The sequence below is a fragment of the Colossoma macropomum genome, unplaced genomic scaffold (assembly GCF_904425465.1).
Source record: "Colossoma macropomum unplaced genomic scaffold, Colossoma_macropomum, whole genome shotgun sequence".
Taxonomy (NCBI): Eukaryota; Metazoa; Chordata; class Actinopteri; order Characiformes; family Serrasalmidae; genus Colossoma; species Colossoma macropomum.
In genome coordinates this window covers 30525075-30543322 of record NW_023494786.1, presented here as the reverse complement: position 1 = coordinate 30543322, position 18248 = coordinate 30525075, and the positions used below count along the sequence as shown (strand labels likewise).

The 18248-nt window shown below is 38.6% G+C and overlaps 1 protein-coding gene across 1 annotated transcript in view; it reads left to right on the top strand.

Moving 5' to 3' along the window:
* Positions 1-4996, top strand: part of si:ch211-267e7.3 (ADAMTS-like protein 2) — a 48034-nt gene extending 43038 nt beyond the window's left edge. Inside the window, exons 17-18 of the mRNA XM_036565308.1 lie at positions 1985-2129; positions 4272-4996. Coding sequence (XP_036421201.1) covers positions 1985-2129; positions 4272-4393 — 267 coding nt within the window. The 3' untranslated portion in view covers positions 4394-4996. The remainder of the gene's footprint in view (positions 1-1984; positions 2130-4271) is intronic.
* Positions 4997-18248: the final 13252 nt, after the last annotated feature.

Below are 18248 nucleotides of genomic sequence, written 5' to 3'. Positions count from 1 at the left end.
TGGACACATCGGTCACTCTGCTCAATAAAAATATAATTTATAAATGTGCACGATATATTTGTTTATCCTCAGCAGCATTCTGACTTGTGATTAGGCAAAAGTTTCAAGCCTAACCAAGACAAACTGGGAAATCTGTTTGTGATACAGAATGCTTAACTAGTATTTTGTCATGAATTAAATTTAAAAAAAGTTTTCTTTTTAATTTTCATCGATTTTCATGGCTTATTTCAGTGTATTCTGCTGTGCGACATGCGGAAAAAATCGGCACCTGGTCTATTTTCGAAATACCGCACCGTGTCTGGGATGCTCTGCTGCTTCACACATGCATCCTGTGTGAAAGCACTAACATGGGTGCCGAAATGAAATGCAAGACTCTCCACGTCGCTCACGCCACGCAGAAGCAGTATGTGTGAATCAGGCCTAACAGTGAATGAAAGTGAATATCCATTAGAATTATGGACATGACATCATGCTAATTGGTGGCACATAGTTAGCCACATTAGCCCAGTCCCGTTTCACTCCTCGCTCCTACCACTTAGCCCTACCCCTCTGTTTTGCGTGCTTACACCTAGGGGGTAGGGTGTCCCGGTTCTTGTTGAGATAGAGGGGTAGGGCGAAGTGTTAGGGCTACATGGATCTCCAAACAGAGGTTTTTCAGAGGCTCACTCCAATGTTATGAGAAAACACACAAATCTATAAAGTCAACATTATGTGTGTATCACAAATGGTCCATCAAACATTAACAGAATCCAAAGTCCCAGAGCTATTGTTACACACCCTAGCTAGCATGTTGTGTAGTTAGGCTAAGTGCATCAAAACTTGTTTACATACCACAAACTAGTCCACCAGTATTCCCAGTCTTTAAAGATGTCTTTGTTTTCTAACATTTCTCGGACAGTCTCAAAAGGATGCCTATTGGCATTTTGGAAAAGTCCGGCAAAAACTTGTCATCAACGACTACTGATGACATGTTGGATACTTAAAGGGTTGCCCCATATTGTAGGAGTAGATTTCAACAACTACCCCTTGTAAAATGGAGAAAATGACACGCGAAAAGAAGGACTAGGGGTAAAAATAAGAAATAGGTTTGAACCTTGATGCTTTTGTCTACATTCAAAGATTTCATACTTTGAAAGTTTCATTTTCTTTCTTTTTGAACTGCTTTAAAACTATTTTTTTATTATTTTTATGTTAATATTTTCCTTTTTTATGTTATTTTTCTTCTTTTCATGAAGTTGTGAAATGACGTTCAGGTTGTGGACCATGCCTGAAGACCTTTCAATCTAACATCCTATAAATTTCCTATTTCTATATTCCGTTTCTCATGACAAAGTCCCACACCGCACCACCACCCATCCCCTCCCGGTTCCTCAGTCCTGTCTCTCCTACCTCTGTTCATCAAGGGGTGTCCTGCCTGCTTGCTTAAGAACTGGAGCCCAAGTTCTGAGAATTCTTTCCCCTCCTACAGTCTCTTCTCATACTCCTAACACATGTTGAAGACATGGTGCGATACACTCAGTGGCCACCTCTCTCACATGCAGGAGACAATGTAATATTCTACACCCAATAATTACACCTGTCTAAGAGGAAGCTGATCTCTTAAAATATCCTCAGAGGCCACTTTATTAAGTTTATCTATAGCTGTACCTAATGGGCTTCTATACCATTTATAGCAATAACCTGATCTGTTTATTTGTTTATTTACTGTATTTGTTTATTAGTATAAATCCTTGAGAGACTTGTTAAAACAGAGTTCCTGTCAAATAGATAAACCTCTTGACCTTCCCTTGATGTTCTCATTTATATTACTCATACATTAAACCCTTAAGCACTGGCCATTTGGACAGAGCCCCAATTATTTGGTGTATAGCATTACATTTTCTTCCAGTAACCTTAGAATGTGTGTGAGTGTGTGTGTATGTGTGTGTGTCAGTACACTTTGTGTGTGTATTAAGCGAGTGCTCTGTGTCTGTGTGTCTTACAGTGCAGTAAGACGTGTGGGAGTGGTGTGCGGGTGAGGGAGGTGAAGTGTTACCAGGGGGAGGAGATCGGCCATAGCTGTGACTCAGCGCTGAAGCCACAGGCCAGACAGAGCTGTGAAGTGCAGGCCTGTCCCACAGAGGCACCAGGTAAAACACACACACACACACAAACACACACACACACACATACCACTTAACTGAGCTGCCAGTTTTTTAGATACACCTACCTTGTATCTACACTCACTGGCCATTTTATCAGAAACACCACCCCTAGAAGTGCTCTTTAAGGCTTTACAGTTACTGACTGATCTCCATCCAGTAAAAAAAAACAACCACCATAGGACCACCAGTCCTATTATTATTTGGGTGGGGGATTTTTTTCCAACACTGGAATGGTAGTGTGCGTGTAGTGTGTGTGCTAGTATGAGTTTATCAGGCCCGGTGTTGTTAGTGCTTTTAAACTTTGTACACTCACTGGCCACTTTACTAGAAACCCCTCTACCACCTTGTACATTTAGACCCCGTTTACCCCTGGTCACTATCAGGATTATATCCATATGCAAATGCAACCAAGACGGACTCCCGGTGCTGTGGCCATTCTGCTACCCTGCATATGGGGAAAAACGGCCACTGGACCGCCACCACTAATCAGAGGTGTCATTGTTCCTTCATTTCAGCTGAGTTTAATTCAGTAGCCTTCAGTTTCCCGAGCTGGTTAAAATAAAGTGCTAGTTTGGAAAACCTTTACTGTACCTTGTCATTATTCACTGTCTCACTATAATATGTTTTAAGCATGTGGTTCATGACTGGCATTTTGCATCCGTCTCTCCAAGCCATGTTCAACATCCTAAACCCTACCCACTATTGTCATAGTGCCCCTTTTCCTTTTTTCTACTTAAGGGGAAGTGATTACCTCCCCAATATGCCACCACATCACTCCTGACGTGTTTTTTTTTTAGTTTAATTTGGTTGTCTGTTTTGTCGGCCTTTGATCAAGCTAGTTAGCTTAAAAAAGTGCTGTTTGGTTAATGTTCAATTCACCTAGTAATTTTTCACTGCCTGGCTTCAGTAAATACTAGTACAGTTATAGTAGGTTAATCCCTTAAATGGCCAGGTCCTACAGGTGGGCCCAAAGTTTTATCACACACTTCTATAACCTAAGAATAGCTCAGCCTTTTTGCATTGAAGTGTCTGTAGTTACTAAATAATAAGACTTAGTATGTAATAAGCCTGGGATTTTAAGGTGTCAAATACTCTTAAATAGCCAATCTTCTAGCCATCAACATTGACTGCCGGTGTAAGGAAACAAACAGCACCTTGCAAAGTTGTGATTTTCTTTTAAATAGAACAGAAAAACGAGGGGCAGCACAGGCAATTGATTGTAGTGTATCAGCTGATTTGCTTATTATGTGTCTGTAACGTCCAGGCAACCTACTAGGCCAGGAGGCTAGGAGGGACCGGAAAGCCAGGACTGAGTAATTAGGGCTGAGCGGGTGCTTACACGCTGCTCGCTGCTCAGTCTTGAGTTCACGTAGCTACATGCATGCATGTTGACTCAGCCGGTAACCTCAGTGTCCGTCTCGAGTTTAGAGTCTTTGCTTTTCTCAAATTGTTCTTTAGCTAAAAAAAAAGTCTCTTGAGTGTGTCTCACTCTCCATGTTCGACACCCCCCCATAACTAGTTACTTTTCCTGTTTACTGTGTTCCCCTTTTATTTCGTTCCTTGTCTAGTTTGTTTTCCTGCTTTTAGCCCCTTTCGTTTCTTTTCTGAGTTGCATCTTTCTCCTGACCCTCAGTTGCTCTACACTTGAGGCTGTCCTCTAGTGTCCACCAGGTAGTTCGCCCCATAGTGCTCGTGACTACTAATATAAGGGTTGTGAGTTCCAGGAACCCCCTGGCACGTTAGAGTGCCACATAACAGTCAGATTTCAGCCAGAGACACACTACCGAGTGTTAATGCATGTGGTTAAAGTCTTATTAGATACAAGTCACATGAACAACCAGCTGTAAATGGTGTCTTAAAATATAACCCATCTGTTGATGCACAGTTGGTGTTAGCCATCCTCTATATTAACCTTCTCCATTGATGAACGGGGTAAGGGGGTTATAAATTGGACAGCAACAGATGGGCTACAGTTTGTAATTTTAAACCTACAGGGTCCATCTATATGGTGGTGGTATCTGATGAAATGACCAGTGAAAATGACACAATCACACAAGATGCAGTTTTTTTACACAGTTTGTGCATGAAGAAAGAAAACAAGTTTTGTTTTTTCCTGTATCTCTTCAGCGGAAGACGTTTGTCAGGACAAGGCGACGGCTAACTGTGCGCTGGTCCTGCGGGTGAAGCTGTGCACACACTGGTACTACAGAAAGGCCTGCTGTCTGTCCTGCAAGACGAAAGGCCAGTGAAGATCTGCTGGACCCTAGCCGTGGCATTCCACAGAATGTGAACCCCCACCCCACATACTGGGCGCACTGTAAACCCCCAAACTGCACCCCAACCTGTACTCCAAACTGCGTAAAGAAGGTGCTATAATAAAGGGTCCTGCTCCACAGGCTCCTACAGGCAGCTCCCAAGACTGGACTGCAGTCTCTGGTTCACTGGTAGAGAAGGCTCCGCATGCTGGGTGCCACATGCTGCCTTCATGCACTGAAAAAAGTGATGTGTTGACTTTACATCGTTTCCACATGAATAAAATACTTTACATCAACATCATTTTGTCTCTCAGTGTGTTTACTTTTGGTAATAGTCGTGTTGATGTAATTTATTTTATTGATATGGGAATTACACATTAGAATCGAGTAAGTTTAATGCATCAGTTTTTCAGCATTCTCAGTGTCTGGGGCAATCTACTTTTGTTGTACTGTATCTTTGATTCTACTCACACATACACACGTTTGGTTATTTGTACAAAGTTTCCTTTTTTTGATTTGAATGTTTTGTGGTCACCTGTGATAGAGAAAGTGAAATAAAGTCGATGTTGGTCTAGCTTTGGTGCTAACCTATACACATGCACGAGCTGTGTTTGTGGATAATTTCACATACGGGAACTGTGAGAGTCAGTCCTAACATTCAGTTCTCTCTCATCGCATGATTAGGCTTTATGTCAAGGCAGAAGCTTTGGACTGAAATCTGAAAGAACTGGAAAATATTGGTCATTTTAATAAAGTGGCATTTTCTAATGCTGACAGTAAGGCTGTGTTCAGATTGCAGGCAAATCGGATTTGTTTTTCAAATCAGATTTTTTGTAGATGACTGACCGCTCTGTTATTTTCAAGTGAGCAGATCTGATTTGTTTGTCCAGACATCACCAGCCCATCTGCACAGGTTATCATGGTAATGACGCAGGCGTCAGTAACTACGCAGTTATGCTGGTGATGCGGATTTCAACACAGATGCAGGAGAGATGGAGATGCATCATCTCAGCCTTCTTACTCTTCAGAAATTCTCTGGCATAAGCGTGAATCTTTGGTGCTCTTCTTGAATCCCAGCACTTCCATCCCTCTGGATTTGACATTAACGTTGTTTGTCACGTTGCATGTGATGCGAATGATACTTTGATATCTGATTTGAGTGGCCCGAGCATCCAGACTGAGACGCATCTGAAAAATCCGATTGGAATCGCATTTCAAACCACCTCCAAATGTGATTTGGCTTTAATGTGGTTTTTAGCTGTCCAGACTATCAAAACATCAAAAATCAATCTGGATACAATCTAATTATGCCAAAAATCAGATTAGGGATGTCAGTCTGAACATTGCCTAAGATGCACTAATCACAGTAAATTGTATGTTTGCACTGTAGTAAATGTTCTTAATTAGGTTTATGACCTTGAAATAAAAAATCTGAAGGTGGGATAAAAGCTTAATATTGTAAGAGGTTATCAAGGTAAACAAATATGTGTTAATATATTAAGCTTGGGTGCTTTATTCAAAACTTCAAAACTGAATACATTTCTGCTGATTTAGTGTGCTGAAGGTCAGGCTGATGCAATTAACAAGAATGCCTTATTATTATACAGCATCTGTGCTAAATAAGAAAAAAACACAAAATACATTTAAAGCCTTTTAAAAAGAAAAATATGCAAGAAGTATTTTATACATTATTCTTATTAGAAGAAACCATGAATATTAAAAAGAATACAAGATGTTCACATCTGTGGACTGTTCACGTCATTGCTATCCAAAGAAAAGACGTGTCTTCAAAATGGTAATTTTTAATATTTTTAATATGTCAGTAGAATGAGAAGTTTTTGACACAATTTAAATATATATATTATTACCTACTACATATATATATATATATATATATATATATGTGTAGTAGGTAGTATGGCGAAACATTTTACATCACAGTGCACAATTGAAATGTAAACTTATATACACTTTATATCACAGTGCACAAGTGAAAAAAATACAACCCCATTTCCAAAAAAGGTGGGACGCTGTGCAGAATGTAAATAAAAATAGAGTGCAATGATATGCAAATCATGTAAACCATATTTTAAAGGGAAATACTTCAGAGACAACATATCAAATGTTGAAACAGAAATTTTATAGTTTTTTGAAAAATATATGCCCATTTTGAATTTGATGCTAACAACGCGTTTCAAAAAAGTTGGGACGGGGGCCTGTTTACCACTGAGTTTCATCACCTCTTCTTCTAACAACACTCTGTAAGTGTTTGGGAACTGAGGAGACACTGCTGTAGTTTTGAAAGTGAAATGTTTTCCTGTTCTTGTTTGATATATGATTTCAGCTGCTCAACAGTTCAGGGTCTCCTTTGTCGTATTTTTCATTTTATAATGTGCCAAATGTTATCAGTGGTGACAGGTCTGGACTGCAGGCAGGCCAGTTTAGCACCTGGACTCTTTTAATACGGAGCAATGCTGTTGTAATACATGCAGAATGTGGTTTTACATTGTCTTGCAGAAATAATCAAGGCCTTCCCTGAAAAAGACGTCGTCTGGATGGCAGCATATGTTGTCAAAATATGTTTATATCGTTCAGCATTAATGGTGCCTTCACAGATGTACATGTCACCCATACCATGTGCACTAATGCACCCCATACCATCATGAATACTGGCTTTTGAATTGTGTACTGATAACAAGCTGAGCGATCTTTAGCCCAGAGGACACAGTGTCCATGATATCCAAAAAAATGAAACATTTTGATTTGTTCGGCGACAGGACACTTTTCCACTTTGCCTCAGTCCATTTTAAATGAGCTCGGGCCCAGAGAAGGTGACAGCGTTTCTGGATCCTGTTTATATGTGGTTTCTTCTTTGTGTTTTAAAGTTTTAACTTGCATTTGTGAATGCAGTGATGAACTGTGTTCACAGACAGTGGTTTTCAGAAGTGTTTCTGAGTGCATGCAGTGATTTCCTCTACAGAATCATGTCTCTTTTTAATACAGTGCCGCCTGAGGGCCCAAAGAGCATGGCTGTCAAATACTGGTTTTTGGCCTTTAATGATATTATGTACCGTAGATGATGAAAAGCAGAAGTTCTTTGCTATTTTACGTTGAGAAACATTATTCTTGAATTGTTGCACTATTTGCCTGTGCAGTCTTTCACAGAGTGGTGAACCCCTCCTCATTCTGAAGACCCAGCCTTTCTGAGATGCTCTTTTATACCCCTATCATCTTACTGACCTGTCGCCAAATAAACACCAGGTGTTTTTTTAGCATTACACAACTTTACCAGCCTTTTGTTGCCCCCGTCCTAACTTTTTTGGAACGTGTTGTTGGCATCAAATTCCAAATGGGCAAATTTTTTTCAAAAAACAATAAAATTTCTCCATTTCGACATTGGATATGTTGTCTTTGTATTATTGTCAATGAAATATATGGTTTAAATGATCTGCACATCATTGCATTTGGTTTTTATTTACATCTTGCACAGCGTCCCAACTTTTTTGTAAATGGGGTTGTAAATCTGAAATGTTTTTATTGAGTAAAATATTAAAAATATAATTCAACAATGTTAAGTAATGTAACCCTAGCCCAGAAGCTTGCTTCTTATTCAACTGTTTTTTTTTTCAGTTAATTCTGTTCCACCTTAAATGGAGCAGCAGTAACATTCTTACACCTGTACCTTAGTTTAACTGCTGCACCATTTAAGGTGGAACGGAAAATTTAAATAAGAAGCCAACTTCAGCTTCATCTAATTTCTCAAGTCATTTTCTCATACATGCATCCAACTGTCAGACACTGCTGGGATTTACCGCTGGAAAATATTAGTCATTCACTCTGCAGCACCAGCTGGACCACGACTTGCACACAAGGCCCTGACTGTGGGTGAACCGTTATACTGCCCACTGTGTGGCTAATGTGCCACAGTATTCAGTGCCGGTTTTGTGACAGGAGGTCAGTGCATGCTAGGAAAAGCCAGGAGCACCAGAGGGAAGACGAGGAGAGACAGGCTGTAGGAGAGTGAAGGGCTGCCGTTCGGGAGTCGTGGTAAGAATGGCTTCAAGGGTTGACATCACAGTCGAGTTTGGAGCCATGGTTGAGTTTGGAATCATGCCAGTAAACATAATCCGACTACTTCTTACACCTACCCAGAATTCACCAAAGCTCCGTACAAAGGTTGCTCTGAAAGACAGAAGAACAATAACAAATATGAGTGACTTTAATTGCTAAAGTTTGTAAATCAGAAATTGTAAACAAAAATAAACTATTTCTTTTTTTTGTTTGTTTTTATTTATTTAGTTGCAATATTATCTATCTGTAACTAAAAGTTCTGTGAAATACCTCTTAAAACTGAATTTGAACTGAATTACTTTCGCTTAACACTACAGGGCAGTGGTTGTACAAATGAATGAATTAAGGTGCTCAGTCTTATTCCTGGAGATCCTTCAAGTAGTTTGCCTACCTGAACTCTATATCCCTGACCTCACTGGAAGGAGGCATCCATTTAGCCTGGACAGTTTTCTTTTCTGCAGATGATGTGTGACTGACCGCTGAGGCCTATGGAAGAGGAACTTTCTAATTAACAAATACAGTCCTATTTCCAAAAAGTTGGGATGCTGTGCAAAATGTAAATTAAACAGATTGCAATAATGTGCAAATCATTTAAACCCTACATTTAATAGAAAATAATACAAAGCAATTTTTTTTTTTTTTAATGTATGCCATTTTAAATTGGATGCCAGAAACACGTTTCAAAAAAGTTGGGATGGGGGCATGTTTACCACTGTGTTGCATCACCTCTTTTGTTGTATTTTTCTTTTCATAATGTGCCAAAAGTTTTCAGTGGCTGACAGTTCTGGACTGCAGGCAGGCCAGTTTAGCACCTGGACTTGCTTACTACAAAATCATGCTGTTGTAATTTGTGCAGAATGCACAATATGTTGCTCAGAATTAATGGCCACTTCACAGATGTGCATGTCACCCAAGCCATCTGCACTAATGCACCCCCGTACCATCACGGATGCTGACTTTGAACTGTGTACTGATAATGAGCTGGATGGTCCCTCTATTCTTTAGAGGGTGCGGCGTCCATGATTTCCAAAAAGAATTTCAAATCTTGATTTGTCGGATCACAGGAAACTTTTCCACTTCACCTCAGTCCATCTTAGATGAGCTTGGGCCCAGAGAAGGCGGCGGTGTTTGAACTGTGTTCACAGACAGTGGTTTTCAGAAGTGTTTCTGAGCCCATGCAGTGATATTCACTACAGAATCGTGTCTGTTTTTAATTCAGTTCCCGCCTGAGGGCCCAAAGATCACGCCCAGCTATTTCTCCAGATTCTCTGAATCTTTATAAGATATTATGTACTTATGAACCTCCAAGTTCTTTGCTATTTTAAGCAATTAATTTATATTAAGAAATGTTATTCTTAATTTGCTGCACCATTTGCCCACACAGTCTTTCACAGAATGGTGAGCCCCTCCATATCTTCACTTCTGAAAGACTCAGTCTCTCTGGGATGCTCTTTTTATAATCAACCATGTTACTGATCTGTTGACAATTAACATAATTAGTTGTGAGATGTTCCACCAGGTGTTTTTTTTTTTTAGCATTACACAACTTTAGCAGTCTTTTGTTGCTCCCGTCCCAACTTTTCTGAAACATGTTGCTGGCATCAAATCCAAAATGGGCACATATTTTTCAAAAAACAATACAAATTCTCAGATTGATACAGTTTTTGACATGGTTTTAAAATGCCTGTTGCCCTTTACATTGTGTATAAATTTCATGATGAATGGACCAAAAATGGCCCAAAATTACTTGGACAAAATTCTGGTTCCATTGACATACATTAAAAGTAAAGTATGTTTTTTACTTCTCCAGTAAAGTCACCATTCGTTCCGACAGCAGTGATCTTATATATTAAATGTACCAAATAATCACTTCATTAGACGCTATTAAAGACCTCTCTCTTCTCCATGCTGTTCTACAGTTAGAGTCTGTAGCCCTTCTGCACAGTCTGTGCTAGCCATCTTCTTGTCCTTCATCAATGGTCAGTTTCTGACCATAGTTAATTTTTTGCGGTGGACCACTATGAACCTATCAGTGACACTGTCAGGTTTAGAAACCACAGCGACATCACACAACACCATGACCAATACCGTATCAGTGTCACTACTGTGCTGAGATTGGACAATCACCCAAATAATCTGGACAACAACGATCCTGTGATCAGAAACTAGCCAGTAATGAACACAGTGGAGGGTGCAACAGCTACTGCCGATAATGATACTGTATGTAAACGACTGATATCAATACAGAATTGATATCGGCGAACCACTAATATAAAGGAACAATGATCAGTTTGACAAGTGGTTCCAAACTTTTACAGTCATTTTGAAGACGACAGAGAATGAAAGCTTTCTCACTTCTCCTCCACAGTTGAGCAGCTGAGCTTCACTCCCCATCACACTGAACGTCCCAAGTGGTCCGTCTCCTGTAACCGCGTCTCTAGCCTGTAGCAGGAAACCCTTGAAAGCAGTTTCATTTGCCTGCAGGGTCACTGTGGACAAAGCACATAATCAAACATCTGCCTGACCGTGAAAAGACCCTTTCAACCATCTGTGGAAGTGAGAACCATCATGATCTATGCAGACTGTCTTGACTGCTGTAATCCCACCTGTAATCTTCTGGCCAGCCATGTAAGTTGAGTTGTCTGAAATGACCAGGAAGGGTGGAGGGACTGACATTGCAGTATTACTGCCATGACCTGGTGTCATTCCAGCACAAGACTGAGTCACTGCACCACTGGAGAAAGCCGACACTCCGGACAGAGAGGAGCTGCCCAGCAGAAGGAGAAAGATCAAAGTACCATACATCTGAAACAAACAAACAAAAAAAAACCTGTATATAAGCATTTTTAAGCAAGTTTAAATCAAGACTTTCAAGCAATTTCAGGTGCATCACCACTGACGTGGCACTTTGGCCCAAATTAATGGTCCCTTCACTGATGTGCAAGTCACTCATGTCATGTGCACTAATGCACCCCCATACCATTACAGATGCTGGCTTTTGAACTGTACTGATTACAAGCCAGATGGTCCCTCTTCTCGTTAGCCCAGAGGGTGCAGCGTCCATCATTTTCAAAAAGAATTTCAAATTTTGATTCGTTGGACCACAGGACACTTTTCCACTCCACCTCACTGCTACTTAAATGACCTTGGCCCAGAGAAGGCGGCAGTGTTTCTGGATTCTGTTTATATTTGGTTTCTTTTTTGAGTTTTAACTTGCATTTGTGGATGCAGCAACGAACTGTGTTCATAGACAGTGGTTTTTCAGAAGTGTTTCTGAGCCCATGCAGTGATTTCCACTACAGAATCATGTCTGTTTTTAATGCAGTGCTGCCTGAGGGCCCGAAGATCGTGGCCAGCCAGTACTGGTTTTCAGCCTTTTCCCTTGCATACAGAGACTTGTCACAATTCTCTGGATCTTTTAATGATATTTTGTACTGTAGACGATGAAACCCCCAAGTTTTCTTCAAGTAAACTTTTAATTAATCCATGTTCAAGATGCCACATCTGAGTAATTTATAGAAGTTAATTCACTGATATAACAATATGTATCTTTACAATCATTTTCTTTCAGTTATTAAAACTTCAATAGCGTGAAGCACGATCCAGATATCATCAGTTTTAAGAAAAACTTTTCAATATTTTTGCCATTAACCAAAAAATGAATTATCAAAAATATTTTTACAAACTTTTAAAAAGTAAATTTTTGTATTTCAGTTTTTGTAACAGCTCTTCTACCTAAACACACATCTTTATTTTTCAAAAGCTGATTTGTTTGCCATTGAACAAAACAATGTTTAATTTTGGAACATTATTTTTTATTATTTGACAAAGTGGGTCTCACTTTTGCTAAACATGCTGGGTAAAGAGGGGACACATTTAAAGTTATTGTGGATGTCATTACATTACAAATGATCATTTATAACCATTTAATAATATTATCGTTTATAATCTTTTTTTGAAATTTAAAATCAATTACTTGAACACTGCTAACATTAACATAACATTAACATAACCGTGCCTTAAACATGTTATAGCAGATGTCATGCTGTTATGAGCTGTCATGACAGATTGTGTCCAGTAATATAACAGTGTCATGTTACCATTTGCTTGTAATTGTCATGGCAGATGCAGGAATATTCATTTTTGGCATGACATCTACTATGACATATTTAAGGCATTGTTATGTAGCTGAGTTAAACTCTTACCCAGTTATCAATGTATTGAAATAAATATTTTTATTGTTCAATAATTATGTTGAAGTAATTTAAACTTAAGATAATACAAGATCCAATTTAAGAACCAATTTTGAAAATGAATGATTGAATTTTTAAATGGAACTATTTTATTAAATATTAAAATAACTACAGTGTATTCTTTTCAGGCCTACCTTCTCAAAGTCCTCAGAGCTGTTGTTTGTGTGCTGTAGTCCAGCATACACTGAATAGGACTCCAATATACTTCTAGGAAGAGCGAGTGCATATATATACACACCCCACTTCTTCCTCCTAAATGCACATCCTTATTGCTGCAGCCTGCGGAAAGGAAAGAGGAGATAACCAAAATGACGTGGAGTCCAAAACAAAACAATTATGAGAAAGTTATTACAGGAACAATGATAAACATTCCGTTTGACTCGGAGGGGAAGTTGACCGGTGGGTCCTCTGCGCTGTTGTTGTTGTATGTTTTCCTATACAAAGAACAGTAGATAGAATATACTACAAATATTACAATGCATTTTATTTATGTGGTGAAATATATGAATAGTTTTTCATATAAGCTGGTTTTATGCTGTATAATATTTACCCAAATGGTACTGCATGTGCTGAGCGTATGTAAAATTAAACTAAATAACAGTAATAATCAGTGCGCTGTTCAAACAGTATACTAAAGGGTGATTTCAGCAAAAAATGGACTTCAGGTAAAGTGGGACAAATGGACTGCAGTACTGACCACAGCTAGTCAAATGTAACTATTGTGGTGTGATGATTACTATAAAAGTGCTGGTCATTTGGCTTTTGTTTTCACTGGCCTGGTGTCCACTGAGGTCGTGGTTATAATCTGAAATCAGATTCCAGCAATGACACGTGGTTAGTGGACCAAGATCTCACTCTACAGATGAGTAATAAGTGGGTAATGACAGGGTAACAAGTTGTACGTACCAAAATCTGACATGCTATAATTCTTGTTGTTACTATATGACAGGTTATAACAGGTATAACAATTGTAGCAGTAACAAATTGGTAATGAAATTGTAAAATAATGGTTGTACTGACATAAACATTTTGTAATTATCCATTTGATAGATCTGACCGCCTGTGGAAAGAAGCTTTTTTTTAATTGGTTAATTTTTGGTATAATTGATATGAGAAATAAGAAGTAATTATATGCTAGCGTTTGTATGTAGTGATATCTAGCTGTTAATAAAATGGAAAAAAATAATATTTAGTAATTTTTTAGTAATTATAATTAGTCGTAAAGAAATAAATTTAATATTCCAAAATAATTTAATTACAGTAAAAGTGAGTAATACTGCACAATTGTTTTATTTTAGCCTTTTGTAGTGTTTTGTCAGATAAACAAAGCTCGTATTTTCAAAATGGTGACTTTACAGGAGAAGGAAAAAACATACTGTACTTTTAATGTAAGTCAATGGAACCAGACTTTTTTCCAAGTCATTTTGGGCCGTTTCTTTTGGTCCATTCTTCATGAAATTTACACACAATGTAAAAGGACAACAGCTATTTTTAAATTATGTCAAAAACTGAAAAACGAAGACACAGTTTTTATATCATATAGGGTTTTATAATATTAGGGTTATTGACCTAAAAACAGTGATGTAGTTCTGCTGAAGTGGTGTGGTATGAACCTCTTCAACTCCTTGGAACCACCTGAGGTTTCCAAAACACACTTCATCATATTCTTCATAACTTTCATATTTCATAATCTACATTCTAAAGGTGGGGGTCATATGAGGCTGTAACTGTCTTCTTTCCAGTCAAATAGATGGGGGATGTAATTTTAAACCCTTATAATAAAAGAAGCTGAACTCAATTTTTTTTTCTACTGAAAGTCGACCCATTTTTCCACAAATCTGGGTTATAAACTATAAACAGATGGCGTCTCTTCAGTGATCTGCTCTGTAAACATTATTTTTATAAAATAATACAAAGAGCGTCTAAGATTTTTGGTTTTCAGCAGTAAATTGTAAGCATATAGCAATATGTGTGATCATAAAACACATGCCCTGTTAATTTGAGGGAAACTCCTTTACAGAAAATAAATAAATAAAATAAAATAAAAATTTACATTTATTTCATGCAGTTACTGAATAATTTGCCTTACGATTTGGTCATGTAAATTCAGATGGACAAACCAAAATATACCCTGGTCAATGAAATACTACTTCACTTATTCAGTTGTTTCTTGCCCGTTCTGTGTTAAATGCTCAGGCACAGTGTGATACACAGGCACAGTTACAGACTCCAATTACAGTGAAACTAAACATTATTACAGCTTCTTTCTCAGTTACTGCATCTCACATCAGGTGATGACGTTAGTTCCTCAGAATAGTGTGACTAACTGCACTGATATTATGTCTAAATTGCTGCATTATAATCACTCATGCTTGTTCTAGACGAGCGTAGTTACTCAGGAACAGATGAGCTGAATATACTGAGATCACACAGAACCAGGGTACCTTAAATGTTCCTTTTGTGTTACCTATGCTCTTAAAATGATGGTTCTTCAAAGGTTCTTTAATAAAGAAAATAGTTCTATATAGACCCATGTGCACTCAAAGAACCCTTTGCATGATTAAAGGGTTCTCTGCAATGTGAAATGGTTCTTCAGACTGATGGAGAATGTGTTGTAGATGGTTCTATATAGAGCCTTTTTGAAAAGAGTTCTATATAGCACCAAAAATGGTTCTTCTATTGTTACAATGTCAAGCTTGTTACAGTAGAAGAACCCTTTTTGGTGCTATATAGAACCACAACACATTCTCCATCAGTCTGGACAACGATTTCACAGTGCAAAGAACCATTTAAGCACACAAAGGGTTTTCGTGGTTCTATATAAAACCATTTTTTTTACTAAAGAACCCTTGAAGAACCATCTTTTTTTAAGAGTGCATGATGGAGAAGTGGGTCTACATGGTTCTTGAAAGAACCTTTTTTAAAAAATGGTTGTATACAGCACCAAAAAGAGTTCCACTGTTGTTCAAGTCAAAGAACCTCATTTAGGTACTCTTTTTGATAAGAGTCTAGAGAAGCTGATGATTCCACATAAAACATATGAACACATATGATGATCTACACTTTAAAGAACCATGTAGAACCATTTCTCCATCATATACTCTTAAAATTATGGTTCTTCAAGGGTTCTTTAGTAAAGAAAATAGTTTTGTATAGAACCATGAACACTCAAAGAATGCTGTGTATGCATAAATGGTTCTTTGCATTGTGCAGATTGATGGAGAATGTGTTGTTGTTCTATATAGCACCAAAAAGGGTTCTTCTAGTGTAACAAGCTTGACATTGTAACAACAGAAGAACCATTTTTGTTGCTATATAGAACCATCTACACTACGTTCTCCATCAATTTGAACCATTTCACCTTGTAAAGAACCATTTAAGCATGCAAAGAGTCCTTTGAGTGTTCGTGGTTCTACATAGAACCATTTTCTGTACTAAAGAACCCTTGAAGGACAATTGTTTTTTTAAGAGTGTAGAAATTCAGTATTACGTTTATCTAGAATGACATGAAAGGAAAAATACAGAATAAAAGCGGTATGGAAGAACATAGTGAGCAGACTGAGTCAGAGAGGAAGCGTCAGCTGATGTTCCTGATGAGTCCATTCTTCTGTTGTGTTCAATATTTTTAAATATAATAGGCAGTGTAATAATAATTAATAATTAATTAATAATAATATTAAGGCAGCTCAGTTCAGGCCAGTAGGGTGTAGCAATTGTGCTACCATTAAGTTTAAAGCAGTGTTCAACTTCACAATAGTAAAAATGCTGCCTGTGGTCCAGGATCTGTAATATCCAAATAAAAACAATATTCACTACAGCTTATTTACCTTACACAGTCACATTTAAGAGGCTTTTAACAAGTCAAAGACTCAAAAACACAAAACAGACATAACAACATAAGGATGTAGTCTTAATGAGGCTCCTCTGATACATTTCCCAACAAAAAAAAGGCCCACTTACATATTCACCCTCTTCACAAGCAGGGCGGTAACATTCAAGCAGACGTAGCAGCCCGTCTGTTTGTCTATACACAGTTTTTATTGTTTATTTAATTACAGGAAATAGAATGAACATGGATACACTTACAAACAAACAATGGCTGACCTCTACTCTGCTGTGCAGAGGGAACAGTGAAGCTCAGTAAAAGGGAACTTCGTACTTCTGGCCGTCAGAAGTGCACGTGAAGCTGTGTTTGTCGTACTTCACCTGGTTTGAGTTCAGTAGCAGATAAAGAGGCATTCTGGTTTATTTCTTTATCTCTTCCTGCATGGCTGCTGTTGGTTTACAGCCTGTTGGTCTGATCTCTATTTCAGTGAGAACTCAGAGAAGAATGCCAGACCTCTCAACCAATGAAATTTCATTTTCCAGGTTAAATGATTTCCACACTGTGATAAACTCCCACCACTTTTCCACAGTTAGATCCACATCCAAATGCAGCCTGTACAATAAAACATAATATTATAGACAGACAGACAGACAAATTGGCTGACAAAAGATAGACAGACAAGTAGACAAGCAGAGAGACAGACTGGCATATCATAGATAGATAGATAGATAGATAGATAGATAGATAGATAGATAGATAATTTGGCAGGAGATGGACAAGCAGGCAGATAGAAAGAGTCAAGCAGTCTGACGGTCAGACAGACAGGGTCAGTTGGTAAGACATACAGGCAGATAGGCAGATGGACAGAGACCGACAGACAGACAGACAGATAGATAGATGGATGGACAGACAGACAGAAGACAGACAGTCAATTGGTCAGTCTTTCCCCCTGTCTGTCTGTCTGACAGGGTCAGTCAGTTGGTCACTTGGTCTGTCTGTCTGTCTGACATATAAAGTCAGTCAGTCTGTTGTTCAGTCGGTTTGTCTGTCTGACAGAAAATGTTGGTTGATGGGCTAGACATACAGGCAGATAGACAGATAGATAGACAGACAGATAGATAGATAGATATATAGAGAGATAGATAGACAAGTAGACAGATGGACAGACAGACAGATAAATAGATGGATGGAAAGATAAATTAGCATTCTGAAGATTTTTTTTTTTATGAGACAGAATTAGAAAAGGCTTCCACACACATTTGGTCAAGTATTTTGTAAGTACATACACTGACCGCCCACTTCATCAAGTCCATTTCCCTGTATCTACACTCACTGTCAGCTCCACTGACCATGTAGACTGTAGTCCATCTGTTTCTCTGCATACTTTGTTACCCTGTTCTTCAGTGGTCAGACTCCCACAGGACCCTCACAGAGCAGGTACTATTTGGATGGTGGGTCATTCTCAGCACTGCAGTAACACTGACGTGGTGGTGGTGTGTTAGTGTGTGTTGTGCTGGTACGAGTGGATCAGACACAGCAGTGCTGCTGGAGTTTTTAAACACTGTGTCCACTCACTGTCCACTCTATTAGACACTCCTACCTTGTCAGTCCACCTTGTAGATGTAACGTCGGAGACGATAGCTCATCTGCTGCTGCACAGTTTGTATTGGTCATCCTCTAGTCCTTCATCAGTGGTCAC